This window comes from Aplysia californica, unplaced genomic scaffold, assembly GCF_000002075.1.
Source record: "Aplysia californica isolate F4 #8 unplaced genomic scaffold, AplCal3.0 scaffold00049, whole genome shotgun sequence".
NCBI classification, from domain to species: Eukaryota; Metazoa; Mollusca; class Gastropoda; order Aplysiida; family Aplysiidae; genus Aplysia; species Aplysia californica.
Genome location: NW_004797319.1, coordinates 1,503,866 through 1,522,369, shown reverse-complemented (window position 1 = coordinate 1,522,369; position 18,504 = coordinate 1,503,866). Strand labels below are relative to the sequence as shown.

At 38.7% G+C, this 18,504-nt stretch overlaps 1 protein-coding gene across 1 annotated transcript in view; it reads left to right on the top strand.

The window, feature by feature from the left end:
* LOC101846195 overlaps positions 1–15,076 on the top strand; it is a gene marked incomplete in the record, with an annotated part of 137,170 nt that extends 122,094 nt beyond the window's left edge. The window contains 6 exon segments of the mRNA XM_013079360.2: positions 767–837; positions 5,581–5,621; positions 7,532–7,628; positions 8,877–8,976; positions 10,738–10,789; positions 13,779–15,076. Of these exon segments, the coding sequence (XP_012934814.1) occupies positions 767–837; positions 5,581–5,621; positions 7,532–7,628; positions 8,877–8,976; positions 10,738–10,789; positions 13,779–14,119 (702 nt within the window).
* Positions 15,077–18,504: the final 3,428 nt, after the last annotated feature.

Here is an 18,504-nt window from a genome sequence, read left to right as displayed (position 1 = left end):
CGCTAACAATTCACCAATTCAAAGTCCCCGCTCCCTCCCCCCGAAAAAACCATTTAAAAGAAAGAAAGAAAGAAACTAAGAAAGAAATAAAAAATATAAAAAGACTACTTTGAGGACTTTCCACTGCTTTTGCTTTTAGCTTTTCAGTTTTTGTTTAACAGCGGAAACTCACATTAAAAAAGTGAAATTGAAAGCAATGACTCAATTCTGGGGTACGTAATGACACAGTAATCGAATAATGCAATATACAGTGACGTCCAAAAGAAGCTGGAAAATATAATTACCCAATCACCTTGTTAAAGCCTTGGACTACCCACTAGTGCAGCATACCAATTTAAAGCTAGCTCAAATCTACTATTTCATTTATATTAAGAGTGACCCGAGATATGGTCGCTCAAAACTGACCTTTGAAAAGCAGGCTAGGCAAAATTGTGCGAAATCAAAGAAGTGTAAAAGTGTGTTCGCACGTGTATTGAGGTACATCAACATTGATGGAATGGACATGTATTGAATTTATTTAGCTTTATATTGGTAAGCTGCATGAGTGGTTAGTGCAAGGCTTTAACACGATAATTGGGTTTCAAATTTCTTTTGGGCGCCACTTATTATTCTTGAGATCAAAATCATGAACATTCCGCTCTTATGAATATTTATTGCTACTTTGATTTGATTTTTAAAGTCAGAAGAGTGTATGGTTTCTTCTAAATAGTGACACAAAGATCATACAGAATATTAATAAATAGATTAACTATTTTCTTCTCCAAAGGGTCGGATTCCGGTCAAATGGATGGCTCCTGAATCCCTGTACGCTCAGATTTACACTACCAAGAGCGATATGTGAGTCTATTTTTCAGCTTCAAAAGTTTTGAAATCTTGTTTGTGTTTCTTTTGTTATACTTCTTTCTGCCCCCTTTATCCCTACAGAGCCCCCCCCCCCCCCCCCTTTTTTTTTCCTTTCTCGCATCTCACACACTCTCTATATTTCTGTTTATGTCTCAGTTTCTGCCCCTCCCTCTCTCTCTCTCTCTCTCTCTCTCTCTCTCTCTCTCTCTCTCTCTCTCTCTCTCTCTCTCTCTCTCTCTCTCTCTCTCTCTCTCTGTGTGTCTCTCTCTCTCTCTCTGTCTCTCTCTATCTCTCTCTCTGTTTCTCTCTGTCTCTTACTGTCTGTCTGTCTGTATCCTCTTTCTCTGACTCTTCCTCTGTGTATGTGATTAAGTCCGTCCGTTTTTCTGTTTGTTTCTTTCTCTCTGTATCCTTGTCTTCGTCACTCATTCTTTTCATGCATGTCTAACTGTTCTTGCTAATTGATTCTCTATGCAGACTTAAAACTATAATATCAACGACTATGGAGTGCCATGGTTACCACTGTCTGCTTGCTATCAAGACATTCCTGCCTAGCATGCTCCCCACTGACTACTCCATTACATCCAGATGAAGAGCAAAAGAGCCTGGCGCAAGCGCGTTGCATCGTGTGTTTTAGTACGTTTCACTGACGAGACATTGATAGGCACAACGTTGTCTCACAACAAATGGATCTAAATGCTTTTTTAAACTTTATAATAAAGCTTTTGATTTAAAGTCTTTGAATAAAACATCTTTCAAGCTAAATGGAGTGTCACGACATGGTAAAATCAGGCACTTGTCAAATTTTGAGTATATATGAAGTTATTGGTATCATTGGGCATATGGGGTTATTGGTATAACCGTTAAACTTTAAATTAAAGCGTGTTCTCATGCTTGCGTTTGATGGAAAATACATCCTTCTATCCTGAATAAAAATCGATATATTTGTGACTGAAGGAGATGGGAGTCGCCTGGTTTCAAAAATAAATTTTACGAGAAAGTGGCCGCCAAAGTTTGGTGACCTCCATAGCTTGAGTGTCATAAGAAACTAAAAATTTACATACTTTGCTCCTTTTTTCGACGTTTTGCAGTAAAATCTACAAACAGATATGTTTTCATATTATACATAGAAATCGTTGAGTCAAACAACCAACATTTCTCTAAAAATTGCCAAAACCAGCTGAAATCGCCAATTACTTCGTTTTCATTATTTGACATGGGCCTGATTTCGCCATAATGCCTCTAATGCTCTGCCGGTGCTCTGGTATGGTTTGCTCCTTCTTTTGAATGAAACTTCCATCATCCTTATCTCTCCTTATTCTTTTTTGTGTAAATATCTTTTAACGCCTCTAATCTTTGGCACTTATTTGACCTTATTGTGTTGCAAGTGGTGTAAAATTCTCACTAATAATTGCTTCTTAGCGTCTGCTTGCTTATTCAATGCAAATCCTTCTGTTCGAGCCCTTAATTTCATTAACTCTTTTCCAATGCCCCGTTATATCTGTTGCAACTATTTCCAATGAGATCATATATTATTTTGTAGTGCTTTTGCTGGCCTTTTTGATACCCATCAATCGTTTGTGCCCAACCATTTCATCAACAACCTTTATTCGGGGTTGGATCAAAAAGTAACCTGACTGATACTGATAAAATGGAAACCATTTATCGTCGTATTTATTTCTCATTGCACCCTTCAAAATAGTCTCCCACTGCGTGCATGCAGTATTCCAACGTGTCTGCAGGCATTGGAAGCTTGACTGTAGTTCTTATTTTATAACAGCCCCGAGTCCTTTCAGAGACCCAAATTGTATCACAACGTCTTTCAATCGGCGGCTTTCAGGTGCAATTTCTGCTTTTGAAGCAAGGAAAAAAAATACATTTAGTGAGTGTGACGGATAAGGCATCAACTACGTTCCAAGAGATGAAATGTTGTTGGACTAAAATCGGGATAGAATCTATGTGCCGGTCCATTGTATATTTAAAAGCCAATAATGTGAAGGCCAAGATTCCGGTTGTCTCCTTCAGCTGCATCAACACTTGCATATTATAATAGTTACTAATATCACTGATTGGTTGTTAGTCTTCAGGTTCTTTAAGAGCAATGCCCTGCCAATCGTAGAAAAAAAACTTTGAACAGGCACTTCAAATTGTTTCTCATCTGGTCAACTTTTTTGACTTGGAAAATCGGGCTATTTCCATTGTGTTGACTGTTGCTTTGTTTCTGGGTCGTAGCAGTAATAGCGACGTTTCATTGCCAATGATTATTCTGTAAGCGAAGTTTTGGTCAGATTGATATCGACACAACGCAGCTCCACACACCCGGTACTGTGTTTGGCAGTTTGCTGCTCAGGTAGCAAACACATTTTGCAGTTACTTTTAACATGCTTAAAATGTCAGCTAGTAAGATGCTTTGACATGGGCCATAAAACCAAAACGATGCTTGTGACTTCATCATCAGTTTGGGCGACGGTCATTTCGGGTGGTTTTGTCAACCTTTTTAACAGTTCCCTAAACTATAGACTTATGTGGCCGTCATGCCTGCGGTCTGACATCGATGAAGGTTCTTTTTAAAATTCATATTTGCCTTATCTTCTTGACATTGAATCGTTGTCAAAAGCAATCGACAACATTTATCATGTATCAATGGCTAGTTTTCAAAAACTGGATTCAATGATTCAATTTTTAGAGCTGACTTCTTTTCTTCAGATACATCTACTAGTTTTCAGTACAAAAATACATAGTTTTTTGGTGAAATTACTTTTGATTCCGTTTACTTTGAGACTTGAGATTTCGAATATACAGGGTGACTAGAAAATACGCCAAAATCTTAACACGATATTTAAAAAAAAAGAAAATCAATAGAAAACTCCAGCTTGGACACATGTGTTGTACATACATTCAAGTTTTTATTTCATGTCTTGAAAGTGCTCAATGTGGCCACCCCTGGCGCCAAAGAAAATATTAAGCCTTAATGAGAATTCTTCCAAAACACACCCCAGGTTGTCTTGAGTCCACTGTGTTGACTGTAGCTATTATTCCATTTTTCATGTTACTGATATTTGTTAGATGCGGTGGAACATAAACTATGTCTTTAACATACCCCCACAAGAAGTGGCCATTCACTTTACTGATTGCATCGTATGACTTCGTTTTTCAACAAGATGGAGCACCGCGTCATTGGCTTATCGGGCTTCGAGCTTATTTGAATGAAAACATGCCTCAGCGGTGGATTGGTAAGACAGGTGCTAAAGACCTGCACTCTGCTGATGGTCTGTCAGATCACCGGAACTAACGTTGAGTGAATTTTTTTTGGTGGTGGTATGGTAAATACAAAGTTTATGTTCCACCACGTCCAGCAAATATCGATAGTATGGAGGCTCGAATAATAACAGCTACAATCTACCCGTGGCTTGAGGCATTCATTCTGAAGGGCGTTTTGGAAGAGTACTCATATGTGCTTAATGTTGTCCGTGCTGCCGGTGGTGGCCACATTGAGCACTTGTAAACCATAAAATAATATCTTGTCACGTATGTACAGCACTTGAGTCCAATCTAAAATGTTCTGTTTTTCCTTTTTGAAATATCGTGTGATGATTTTGGCGTATTCTGTTTGAATTTCCCTGCATTCTGACAATCCTGTTTGTACTTTCGTGCAATATTTTTCACGTAATTTGATTTATAGGTTGATGTAAAAGTGTACTTTTCTCCGGCACGAGTTACTTTTTTCGTGTGCGACCACCTGAGGTTGAAAATAAACACATTGTTATTTACTTTACAGTGCTGGAACATAATCATTTCCTTTAATTTTTATTCTATCTTTTGTTTGGTTTACAAAACTCACTTTTAAACCCATTGTAATTGGAAAACACCAATAACTGAAAACTTGCGCACATGCAGGGAGCCATAACGAGACAGAGAGGGAGAAAAAAACCTTTTTGTACCTTAAAATGCAGACGAATCACATTTTAATCAATCCAATTTTTAGACTCAATAAATCATTTTAACAAAAAGAAAAAAGGAAAGAGAAAATATTGCTTTATAATAAAGGAAACACAGCCACTTACTTATAATACATATTATATATATAAATATATAAAGATCGATTAAATTTGGTGTAAAAGCTTCTGTTTACGTCAGTATCATGTTAAACCAGAGTGTGCATTTTTTTTACCAATGGAAATCCCAGTACGGTAACTTTTCAATCCACCACAGAACTTGCATTTATTTCTGCTTTCCAGAAAACCAAGGCAAGGTACATCATCTTAAAACTTTTTTCCTGTGTTCACGTTGGAAATGATCTTGATTTTTAGACACGATTTCTTGTTTTGAGATCCATTTCTTTATATACCTCTAAAAACGTGTGTCGCTTAAGGTTGTTGTGGTACGAGCCTTATATGCTGTCTAATCCACAGCAACGTTTTTGTGCCCCCCCCCCCCTAGATTTCCTTTTAAATTCTCACGTCAGTCAGTTAAACGCTAACACGCTGTTTTCACGTGGTCATCTCTGCAAATAAATTATGTCTATGACAAACATTGAGTTAATAGCCTTTCGGGTACACAGTGCCCATGATGGAAAAAAAGCCAGCTAGAGCCGAATCAAAGGAACAGAAAATCCTCATCACTGTGGCCAATAAGATAGCTTCTTACTAACCACATTGCTTTCCCAGTTCTATCAATTTAACCATAATCAACATGCATGCCTTCATATTCTATATGTTTTCTCTTTATGCTGCTAAGATGGTCCTACGGGGTCGTCTTATGGGAGGTAGTCACTCTAGGTAAGGTCATGATCACATGTTTCTCTTTACACAGTAGATCTCAACTGCATTCAATTCTTGTTGCTGATTTCTATTCTGGAGATACGTCATTTTGTGTGTCAATTATAAAGAAGTTCCTCATCACATTTATACGTATATAGCTTTGTCCTACAATCTAGTTTTAAGGATGTAAGTTTAAAACCGACATCTGACCTATCAATCTTTCAATAACCTATTTAGCTAACTAGTTAGCTATCTATTCTACATAATATTATTATGTTGTATTTTTTGTGTGTTAGTTCTTCGATTTCACCTAATTGTTCGAATGTGTGTTGATTTGATATTTAACAGCCTTCGTTCCGAATGAATTTTCTGAACAATCTTTACCGATGCTCAGAGATTTATTTCTCAGGCCCTTCAAGAAGGTACATGTTATAGATATCGGCAGAATGTGTCTCAAAGTGGGTGCATGTGCGCGTTTGTTATAAAGTTTCTGTGAGTGTAAATGTGAACAGGAGTGCGCGTGAAAGAATATGATTAACTTGAGGCACATATTCTGATAGCAAAGTTAGAGAGCAAAAAAGGAAAATACAGCTCAAACAGAAGATGGGAATAGACACAGAATCCTGGCTTGGAACCAAATCAGTTCAGGCAAGCAGAATGACAAGGGACATAGTGTTGTATTTCAGAAAGAAGTTGTTAGGGGACTAGCGCTACACACTGGGGGGGGGGGGGGGGACTGTGCAGTCCCCTAGCGCTGCTTTGTGTACTGGGGGACTGAAAAAAAACAACAACAAAAAACCAACAACCTTTGACTTTTGGATCCATGTCAACAAGCCATCATCTGACATCAACAACTTTAAATTTCCTACTATGACAAATTGACAACATGACGTCTGATTTGACTGTTGGCGATGTTTTTGGCAGTTACGATGTTCTGTTTAAAAGAGTTAATGAGTATGGTAGAGCCGCCCACAGTTGCTTTTTCTGGAAGGCGAATGTCGAAAGGTTTTAGTGATCTAGTAGAATTGACATAGATGGTTAATTCTTACATGGTAGATCTAGATCCTACAGATGCAGATCTAAATCTAGTTAAGTTAATTCGTATGGTGGGAGAATCTCTAGGCCTAGAGTCAAACACTCTTTATTTAAGGCGAATTTATCATTTATGTCGACAGGTTTGTTGATTCTAGATCTAGATTTAGTAGGCCTTAAGACATAGACTATAGACTGCACTACATGGTAGGTCTACTCTTCTTCAGTTTAAAAAATTGCAGTCTGTGTCTATAATATCTAGGCCTAGATCTAGTTTAGATCTAGATCTAATAGTAGATCTATGCCTGTTATTAGTATTTACAAAGATTATCTACTTCTCAGGTATTGCAATCCCTCTTTGGGCCTTTGTCCCACGCCATGCCGACGTCACTAGGTGTCGCAAGGCTGGTTTCATCGCCGACTGCTAGGGTGTATGTGTGTGTGTGTGTGTGTGTGTGTGTGTGTGTGTGTGTGTGTGTGTGTGTGTTTCTTTGCAGTCCCCCAGTGCACAAAGCAGCGCTAGGGGACTGTAATGCACAGTCCCGAGAAAGCAGCCCAGTGGGTAGCGCGAGGGGACTGTAGGCTATGGTCCCCTAACAACTTCCATTCCATGTCCAACTACTCTGCAGCGAATGTTGGAAACAATTATTCCATGAGTTATGGTGCTACCTCATGAGCAATCTTACGAGTTAAATTGCAAAGTTGAAAAGAGTGTGGGTTTCACAAGTAGGATAAATCGGTAGCACCGAGGAACAACGACAATTGACGCCATTGTTACCTGGGAACAGGTACTAGTATTTTACTATATGCATTCTTTGTTACAGTTTAACGACCTGCTGACATTGATAGGGTGTGATCCTTAATAATGATGTTTACCGTTCTTCATCACCACCTAGGTGCATCCCCGTACCCTGGCATTCCTCCGGAGAGGTTGTTCCCCCTGCTGAGCACAGGATACAGAATGGACAGGCCAGACGACTGTCCGGAGGAATTGTAGGTTCTCTCGAAAATCACATTCCGCTCAGCTGAATAAATGAATGATTGAATGAATGAATCTTTAATGATCTTAACAAAACATTACCATGGTCATATTCACAAGTTGATATTAAATTATTATTTATCTTTCTGTCAGTCTGTCCCTGTCTCTGTCTGTCTCTTTCTTTCAATAAATATATAAATCTATATCTATCTGTCTGTCTGTCTGTCTGTCTGTCTGTCTGTCTGTCTGTCTGTCTGTCTGTCTGTCTCTGTCTCTGTCTCTGTCTGTCTGTCTGTCTGTCTGTCTGTCTGTCTGTCTGTCTGTCTGTCTGTCTGTCTGTCTGTCTGTCTCTCTGTCTGTCTGTCTCTCTCTCTCTCTCTCTCTCTCTCTCTCTCTCTCTCTCTCTCTCTCTATGTATGTATGTATGTATGTATGTATGTATGTATGTATGTATGTATGTATGTATGTATGTATGTATGTATGTATGTATGTATGTATGTATGTATGTATGTATGTATGTATGTATGTAAGTATGTATGTATGTATGTATGTATGTATGTATGTATGTATGTATGTATGTATGTATGTATGTATGTATGTATGTATGTATGTATGTATGTATGTATGTATGTATGTATGTATGTATGTATGTGTATGTAAGTATGTATGTATGTATGTATGTATGTATGTATGTATGTATGTATGTATGTATGTATGTATGTATGTATGTATGTATGTATGTATGTATGTACGTATGTACGTATATACGTACGTACGAGGTACGTATGTATGTATGTATGTATGTATGTATGTATGTATGTATGTATGTATGTATGTATGTATGTATGTATGTATGTATGTATGTATGTATGTATGATGTATGTATGTTTGTGTGTATGTCTGTCTGACTGTCAGTCCGTTTGTCTGTATGTGTTTGTGTGTGTGTGTGTGAGTGTGTGTGTGTGTGTGTGTGTGTGTGTGTGTGTGTGTGTGTGTGTGTGTGTGTGAGTGCATGTTTGTGTGCGTGTGTGCGTGCGTGCGTGTCTGCATGCATGTGTGCGTGCGTGCGTGTGCGTGTGCAAGTGTGTGCGTGTGTATGTGAGTGTGTGTGTGTGTGTGTGTGTGTGTGTGTGTATTGGTGTGTGCGTGTGTGCGTACTTATGTGTGTGCATGTGTGTTTCTGTCTGTCCGTCTATCTGTCTGTAAGTCTGTCTCCCCCACCCTTCTGTCTCTCCCTCTATGTATTCTTTTCCTGTCCTCAGATATGCAATAATGCAAAAATGCTGGAAGACAGAGCCAGAGCACAGACCCAGTTTCTTCATGCTGACAGACATATTGGACAGCCTGCTACAACAGAACACAGTAAGCCACGATTTCATTTCAGTTTGGCTTTAAGGCGCTTTAAACATTTTTTTTACATTAACAAGTCCCATTAAACCTTGCACAAGGAAGGTTAATAAGTGTGTGTGTGTGTGAGGGGGGGGGGGGGCTCAAATCAGATTTGCAGGGGGTTTGTGTCTGAAGAATAGCAATCTGCTGATGTATACATGTGTTATCTATTTTCCCGAAATCTCACCTTCTTTTACTTTTATATAAATATAAATGTTTTATATATACATATATATATATATATATATATATATATATATATATATATATATATATATATATATATATATATGGTCTATGATCCGCCTATTAGAATAACATGTCTGCCCTGAAAAAGAAAGCAAAATCAAAAATAAAAACCAGCAAAGAAAAAATTGCATTGTGCCATCAAAGGATGTAAAAAAAATGAGAAAAGATAAAATTGTAATACATTCAAAGGAAAGAGTTCATGTTGAACTTCTATATTGGTTTTCACATATACATTTCTACATTACTGCAATGGGTCTAATTACAGTCCCCGCTACCTACCTGGAAACACTTTGAGTCAATCTTGTTAGGGCATCTCAAATAGTTTGGCTTGTGTGCAATTTTCTTTTCGTTCAATATAATACTAAGTTTCGTTAAGATACAAGTTATTTTTACTTTGTTCCCTTCTAATTTATTTACCGAGGCACTCCTTCTGGCAACATTAAGTTCTATAAATAATATAATCTGAAAAGCCCACACAAACAAAGGTATTTTATAAAGTGAGCAAACAACAATTTTTAAATTTAAATGAGTATCCTGGGCAAATTTCAAATTATTGAATCACCCTAAATGTCAACATGAAATAGGGCTGTCTGACACAACTCCACGTATATTGGTTATGAATATAATGTTACTTTCTATGAAGCTAAGGCTAGACAATTTTCAAGGTTTTATTTTCAACCCACATTTTCCTTACTTTTAGCTGGAACGTCCCCGTTTGGTGCTAATGAATTGTTTTGGAATTATTAGAATGGTCTTCGGGGGTTCCCGTGGTACGCTGTTCGCCTCTCATTCAAACGGTCCAGGGATCAAAGCCCGAAATCACGAAAAAACCGTGTTCTTCTCTAAAATTGCCTCCTTTCACATTCTTTCCTGTTCTCTCGTGTGGTACTTTCACCTGCTTTCATCTTCACTTTCTCTCCCCCCCCCCCCTTCCCAACCTCCTCTGAGGTTCTCTTTTTTTTTAATACCGACTCTTTCTACTTCTACTCCTGGCTCCTTCTTACTTCCGTCTTTCAGCCACATCCCCTATTTATTGGTAGATAAGATCAAACCCCTAGCCTTCTCGGACAAGAGCCGAAAAATCTCAGACGTCCCGCGTGCTAGTTGCGCACGTTAAAGATGTTTAACGGTGGTCCTAATCGGCAAGAGTATGCTTTGGCCATCATTCAGGCAAATTCATTCCTACCAAAACTGAAATTTACTCTTGTCAATATAAAGACACCTAGAGTACCTTCGAAATTGGAATTTAGATGCCTGAAGACAAAGGGCCTTATTAGATAAGAAAAACGGTTACAAACGTAAAAAATCATTCGCAATGCAAGTTGAAGAACTAATAGTCTACTATCCCTGAGATATAACTGGGTAACGCAAAGAAGATGTGCTTCGGTAAATTCATTGCAAGCTGAAAATGAGTTACTCTAAAGCTGCTCAACACTTCTTTTGCTCCGCTTACGTGGTAGCAACTTGTTTTATGCTTTGTTTCAGGAGTATCTTGAGTTAGCAGACGAGCACTACTTCACACACAATGCTGCTAGTGGTGAGGAACATATTTTCAGTCTTATATCTTATTCTTTTTCCTGATAATTTCCCATAGTCAAGCTTCTGTTATTATAAATGCAAGAGATGCCTTTTTAATCATAGAGATTAAACCTTGCTCAAAGAGAATTCTTTTTTCCCTGTGGGTGTAGAGCATTATTCCTTTTTGCTCCTTTTTCACACCCTTGTGTGACCTAAGTAAGTCGGCTTCCTCTGCCCGATGATCTCTGCCTTCGTAGAATAAAAGGATGTAAAAGTGTCACATACTTTACTGCATCTGGGTTTTTTTGGTCCCTGAAACAATATTACATGTAGTAAAAAAGATAACGATCTTACCTCAGCTGTTCGATGTTGATAAAATTCCCTTTGTTTTCAGAGGGTGGATATGTTCTGAGATGAACAGCAGGAAATTATGTACCGATCTTTATTGAAATATTATGCTCAGCATAAGCTGAATGATGATACTACATCTACATCATATATAATAAGTATTATTTGTATTACAAAATGTTTCATCCGTTTTCACCTCACTTTTCGGAAACCCTTCCAGATTACAAGGTTAGGCTAGCTGGTATCTCATTTTGGCATACCGGTGGAGTTCAGAGCAGGGTATCTCCACCCACCGTATCTAAAAAATTTAGAATAAGCTTCAAACCCATTCCATGACACTGTGCGAAAATTTGAAAAATGACTTTTTTTTTATCGCGCAGATATGAAAACAGTTTCATTGGAAAAGGGAAGGTTGATTTTACTCGTAGAATAGTGCATATGCTTTAAAGTCTAATTTTCAGGAAATTCCGCTTTATTCTGAAAAAAACCCCGGTTATTCATTTTAGCTTTAAGTCAATATTCACAGAATTTTAAAATCAAGATGTATATGATAGTATTTATTTCATGCTGTTTTGTTTATGAAGGGGTGGTAGGGCACCTGAAAGCTATCTCGGCTATTACAAACCCTAAAGAGCTCATATTTGCTGTGGGACATCGTGTATCATTGGGAATTTAAAATCTTTAAAAAAAAATAGTAAATCTGGTTCGGTTGTCATGCAAACGGCGGCAATATTGGATTTGGCATAACTATTTTGATCCCATTTTATTCTCTTGTTTTTCAACAAATACACTTTTAATTTGGCATGTACTTGGGAATAGTACAGATATAAAAATTGTTTAGAGGAATTTTTGTTTTGATTATTCTTTAGTGTTCATTTCATGACCTGAAAAAGGGAGAGGGGGGTGGTTTAGAGACATATCTCGGTAACTATGACCTTTCAGATAAAGCCTCATAGCAGGGAGGTATAAGAGGAAAACAGCTCTAAAATGTAACTTTGATTTTTTTGTTGGAATCTACGGTTACAATGAAAATCGACATTTGGTTACATAATAGGCAAAATGAACTGTCAAGGACAGAAAACATGAAAGATGTTGATTGTAACACGAAGAGTATGACTTTTTAAGATTTAAAAGTGGTTATAGTATTATAATGCTTTAAAAATTTAGATACCATAAGTTGACCCAAATCATCAACTCCTAAACCAGCCCCCTCCCCTTTTACAAATCTGCTTATTGCATAACTGTAACAAAAACCCCGAAAAATCAAGCTTTTGGGGGCCATTTCTGAAAAATTCCAAATGGAATCAAAAATTCCCCACACAATGTATAGAACTAGCTGTCATTAACATTCTGTGAAAGTTACTTTAAAATTGAATTAGAAACAAAGCAGAAAAATGGGATGGTGTGCGTTAAAAATAGCATTTTAAAGAAACGGCAAGAAAAGGCCAGAATAGTTCTTTCCAGTAAAAACCTGCGAAACATATTTCAAACTAAAACATGACAACTGCATGGTAACATTAACTCAGCAGAAGTAGAATGGAGGCTTTCTCCTAAAACAAAAGCATATAAGCGGTGCAAAACATGCTTTTGGAGACATAAAGTGGCAATTATTTTCTTTTGAAAAGTTCCTACCCTCTGCTCTAAAATCCCTTCAAACATCACTTAAGGACATTATTCAGGAAATATCTAGGGAATATAATAAGTGATAATCCCAGTTTTCATAATTTCACCCAAGAACACAATTTTTAGGTGTCCCACCAACCCGGACTGCGTATTTTATTGAGATTTTAAGAATAACAATGCTCAAGCATACACCCTTCTTAGCAAAGTTGGGTTAGAAAAAAAACAACTTTATTTGCCCTTACTATCATAAAAATTGACTGTCATTGATTGTTTGATTTGTAGAAGTGGACGTGTTTATTTTCCATTTTACGAACTCACGTATGTTTCTCCGATTTATCCTGATCCCCTCTCCATATCTCTCCCCCCCCCCCCCTCCTTAAAAATATCTCTACCTCGTTTCCAACTCTCTCTATGTCATTCTCCCTGCCTCTCCCCGCCCTCCTATCCCCACCCCTCACTTCTTATCCTCGCCCCCCATCACTTCCTTCATTTCTTGTCCTGAACTTTCCCACGTCTCTCTCTCTCACTCTCTCTCTCTCTCTCTCTCTCTCTCTCTCTCTCTCACTCTCTCTCTCTCTTTCTTTCTCTCTCTCTGCCCCGCCCTCTCTCTCTCTCTCTCTCTCTCTCTCTCTCTCTCTCTCTCTCTCTCTCCCTTTCTCCCTTTCTCTCTCGCGCGCTCTCTCTCGCTCTTTCTCTAAAAATCGATTTCCTTTCCTCTGTTTCCATCACTGCTTTCCCCCACACCCTATCATCTTCTCTTTTCGTCTTTGTCTTCCTCCCCTTTTTTTCCTGTCCTTTTTCTCCCTTCCTTCTCATCACTCTCTGTTGCCTTCCCTATCTCACTTTTTGTCTCCCATTTTTTCCTTTCTTACTACGCCCCCTCTCTTATCATCTTTTCGTTCCCTTTCCACCTTCTCCTCGAACTATTTCCCCTCCTTCCCCGTTCAACCTTCATCCATCTTTTCTTCTTCTCTTTCTCGCACTCTTATCCTCTTCTCCCTCCCTCTATCCTACCTTCCCTGTCCCCGCGGCCTCAGACAGAGGGGACAGAGTTTCGCGTCATCCCACGCCCTCCTTCCCTGATGACCGGCACTACGGCAACCTGTGTCCTGTGACCTCATTGCCGGCCACACAACCCGACGCTTACGTTAGACCTGAGTGGTCGGCAGACGAATCAGATGATGAATCTCGCCTGCCAGAATCCTCCAAACTACTCACAGATCCTCACGCCGATACGCAGAAGACGAAACAAGCAGATACAGACAAGTTCAAAGGGGCAGACGACGCGTCTGTGGATACGTCATTACTTAACGATTGCAACACGGACACAACACACAAGCATAGAGTATTGGTTCATGAAAACTTGACTTATGTATAAACATGCCCGTATTTATAAATGTAAATATATTATTAAAATTATCATTTCATGGTCAAGTGTTTTGGGTGAAATGCCAGGTATGTTCTGCTGATGACGCAAATGGTAGTGAATCTACATATTTTTGGTTCACATACCTTAACAAATTCATGTGTTCAGTGCTTAAAGTAGTGCCTTCGAAAGTTTGTCGGCTTTCTTTTCTGAGTGTTTTTTAAAAATGTTTTTTTTTGTTTCAGCAGAAAGAGCTGGGAAGGATACTAAGCTTATGAAATAAGAATGAGCTTTATGATCAACACTTTTCTCATCGCTGTTTCGATTCTGAACTACCAGTCCATCGTTCTTCTAACTGTTTGAAGAGCCTTTTTTTCGTTGATTGTAGGATAACAATTCTGGACATGGAAGCAGCGGTTCTGAACTCTGTGTATTTTGTGGCTTATTAGCAACCAAATATCGAGTGTTCATATATCGATGCTCTCAAAAAAAGCAGTTTTTATCCTGATCTTTCCCCGATACCCATCTTTTTAGGCTTTCCAAATTAGTTTACCTGTGTCTAGCCCTGCCTCGTTTGCCAGTGAGTTTGTTTATTCGGGTGTCCCAGAATCAGCGAGCACTACCTCATTTGATTTCTTTTTCTTCCAAGAGATTCTCCACAGCCTCATGCGAGATATTTCTGCTGCTTTTATTTCATTTTCAAAGCTGTTGCCTCTAGAAATTGCCTGCTTTGCTCCAAAAGCAAAAAGGAAGTACTACAAAAGTTTTCCGTTTCAGCCCTCAAATAGGAGCCTGATTTGGCCTGATCGTATAAATATTTTAAAGACCCTCACGCCTAAAAAGCAAGTAAAAAAAAATCAAATGTTCACTATATTGTTTCTGTGATGTGAATCATCCTGACCAATGGTATTTTTCAACTGAGGCTTGCAATGTTATTGTATGTAAAGAATGCACTTTACCTACAATATCCTAGATCGTGCACTGCCATGCCATTAACTCCGCTCTTTTCTGTCTATGAAAGTTAAATGAAGGGCAAAACTGAACTGAAGGGGAAAACACCAGTCGATGAACTACTTGCGAGACCTATTGAAGTGATAGATTTAGGCCTTGATCAAAAAGCCATCTCACCACGGCATAGAACTGCCGGAGAGCTCCTTTGGACAATGATTTCTTTTTGAGCGTTAGCGATTATTTATACAAAGGTTGGAGACATACCGTTTTTCTCCTTCGCACTCACGTCATTGTGCCTTTCTAAACAAACCTTTGACAATAAACAATGGTCTTTAAAAGAATAATGAAATATGACATGGTGAGTGGCTAATGCTGCCACTGAATGAAGGGCAGTTACAATGAATAAATGGGAAAGACACCTGCAATTTGCCTAATCTATACTATCAGGACCCAATTACGTTCGTGGCCAACATTTCAAAACACGAAGAGGTTGAATGACATGCACCGTGCGGTACCTTTGCCAATTTCATGTTACTTTGATTGAAGAAATAAATGCTTCCTTGCCAATATCGAGCTCGAGATTGCCGAGGATAACAATGCACGGCCGCGCACAATTATTTATTGAGCACTGAAGTTGAAGACTACCCATCAACCACCCACAGAAGCATTATGGAACTCGAATGGAGTTGTAGCTCAAACATCTTTTGCAGAATCTGAGAAAAGTGTTGAAGAGCGTTCTTGATTATGCAGGAACGACACCGAGAGAAACAAGATTGTAGACCTGACTTTAACTATACAAGGCACAAAGATGAGATGCATCCATATCATTCAGAGATTTAATTTCTACAGGCCTGTACCCAGTTCAAAGTGTTCAGTGATACAAATTATGTTTTGTTGGGATACTTATGGTGGTGTTGTCAAATTGCAGTGAGTTTTTTCCAGAAAAATGTAACTTTTGTTTCTTTGCAATTCAAAGTGTTCAATTATGTTTAGTTAGTTAATGTGTTTTGAATCAGGGAGGGGTTTGTAATAAAGTAAGCCATGTCACAAGTATGAAGTTGGTCCCAGAAGAGACCCAATCCATTTGGGCTTCATTCTGTTTCCAAACGTTTATGTTCTCGGTAATAGTAACAGTTTACTTACTATAGTGCAGTCAAAATTTCGTCGTGAGACTTATTTTCAAATATCTCCTCAACTATCAAACATAGGTTCTCCAATTTTTGCACAATGACTTTTATCAATGTGTCTTAACAGATCAATGTTTTTGTAAACACTTTCATGCTGTATTCTAGAAAATTCCTTAATAAATACTAATAGAAAAAAATCCAAGTGGGTGGCTTCTATAGATTTTTAAATGTTTACATCTGGAGCAATATAGCTTTTAATAGCAAGTCCGTCAGGTTTTTCTAATCGGGTCATTTTGGTTATTGAACGCATGTTTTGAGAGCCATTTGTGCACAAAAGTGTTCACTATAACAATAATTTCTTGTAACAAGTTTTGCAAGTAAAAATTGTCATTGATGAGCTGTGGCGTGGGCCATATGCGTAATCAAAATGTGTGTGAGAAGAAGGAAGTGCTGTGAACAAGATAATTTTACGCGGGACAAAGATTTCAAGTATTCTATGTAAATTTATGAAGAAAGGTTTTTTAATCTAACCCCAATTGTTCTTGAAAAATATGATATAGATCTAGTTAATACAAATTGAAACAAACTGCTATGCAAAATATGGATAACATTGATTCACCCGTTAAAGAGATATTTGAGGATAAGTTGCCCCACGAATTTTTGACCGCACTATAATAATAATAATAATAATAATAATAATAATAATAATAATAATAATAATAATAATAATAATAATAATAATAATAATAATAATATATAGTATTTGTATATCGCATATCCCCGCTCAACAGCAGGCTCTATGCGCTTTACACTATAGTATTACCCCAGCAGACCATAGAACACTCCGAAACATTCTCAGCTTCCCAGGAAGCATACAGTGCAAGCAGCCGATTAAGCGCTCAAACACTAACAAACTGACAAGATCTTTCGCCGTCTATAGCCGGGTACCCATTCCCTCCTGGGTGAAGTGAGGAACTTCGTGTAAAGTGCCTTTCCCAAGGACACAACGTCGGGCCCTTGACGGGATTCGAACCCACGACCTTACGGTTGCGAGTCCGAGAGCCTAACCACTAGGTCACCGACGCCACAAACTATAGTGTGGACAGAAAAAGGAATAATATGACACACAAGTGGCATGACGTTATTGCAAAGCAGGGTTGCTTTGTACTTTCGCGAAGAAAGCGGTAAAAGATTTGGTTCGAAACAGGATGGTGCAAAGTGCAAGCAAATTTGCCAAGCAATTGGGTCCTACCCTGCAATTGACTTGCTCCGTTTTTAAAAGGCTATAACTATAAGAACGTCAAATATGCTCTGATCGCCACGATATTTGGAGACAGAGGTGAGTAGTTGTTAATTTACACCCCCATCCATGATGTCTGTAATTTCCATGTATACTATTCAGTGACCTATGCTTTGGTAAAATGTGTTGGTGAGATGCAAATGAGACGTTACTGAGACTCATGATAAGAATTCAATTCACTTTGAAGATGACAAGTGGCTCTTTCCAAACAAAAGTCCGGACATTTTAGCGATCAGTTTTTACCTTTCTTTCATTACAAAACTCACCAACTTAGCAAAGCTAACTGCAAGTTTTGCCCCCGCCTAGTTCTAGTTCAAGGCGGAAAATGTGTTCGAGAAGCAGCCAGACGTCTAAAATACAGGGCGTTTATTCTTACCCGACGTATCCAAAGATTCTAGTACTTTTAGAATGTCCAGGATAGACAAAAAATAGGACAGCCCCGAGTGACCAACTCTGATTAACATAGACAGATTTTGCATTCACATATCTGCGGATGAGGCAAACGATTCATGTTGATCTGTCCCAGGAACTGCTGTTTTACACAGACAGTATGAGGTCACGTGTTGTCTTGCTGGAAACAGAAATTTGAAAGCCCCTTGAAAACGGGCACATAGAGGCTGAAGAACTTAATCGATGTAATTCTGAGCTGTGACACCATTTCCTTGCTCATGACCCATGTTCCATAGGAACACTGGTCAAATTCTTTGGTTCCGGGCGACAACTCCACGAATCATGACGCTTGACCCTCCCCATGGTTCTCTCTCGACGGAGTTGGCATCAACGTAGCACGCCAGGTCTGTGTGCCACACGCGGATGAACCCATTTGCCGGATCAACGCAGTATCTGCTCTCGTCAGGGAGTAGCACCCTTCCCTCTAGTGTTTGTTCCTCCAGTTCACGTGATCCTATACCCACAGAAGCCAGTCACGACGGTACTGAATAATCAGAACTGGCGTGCCACACGGTCGTTTGCACTGAGGGCATGTGGAGTGCAATCTCCGTTGCATGGTTCCGGAATGA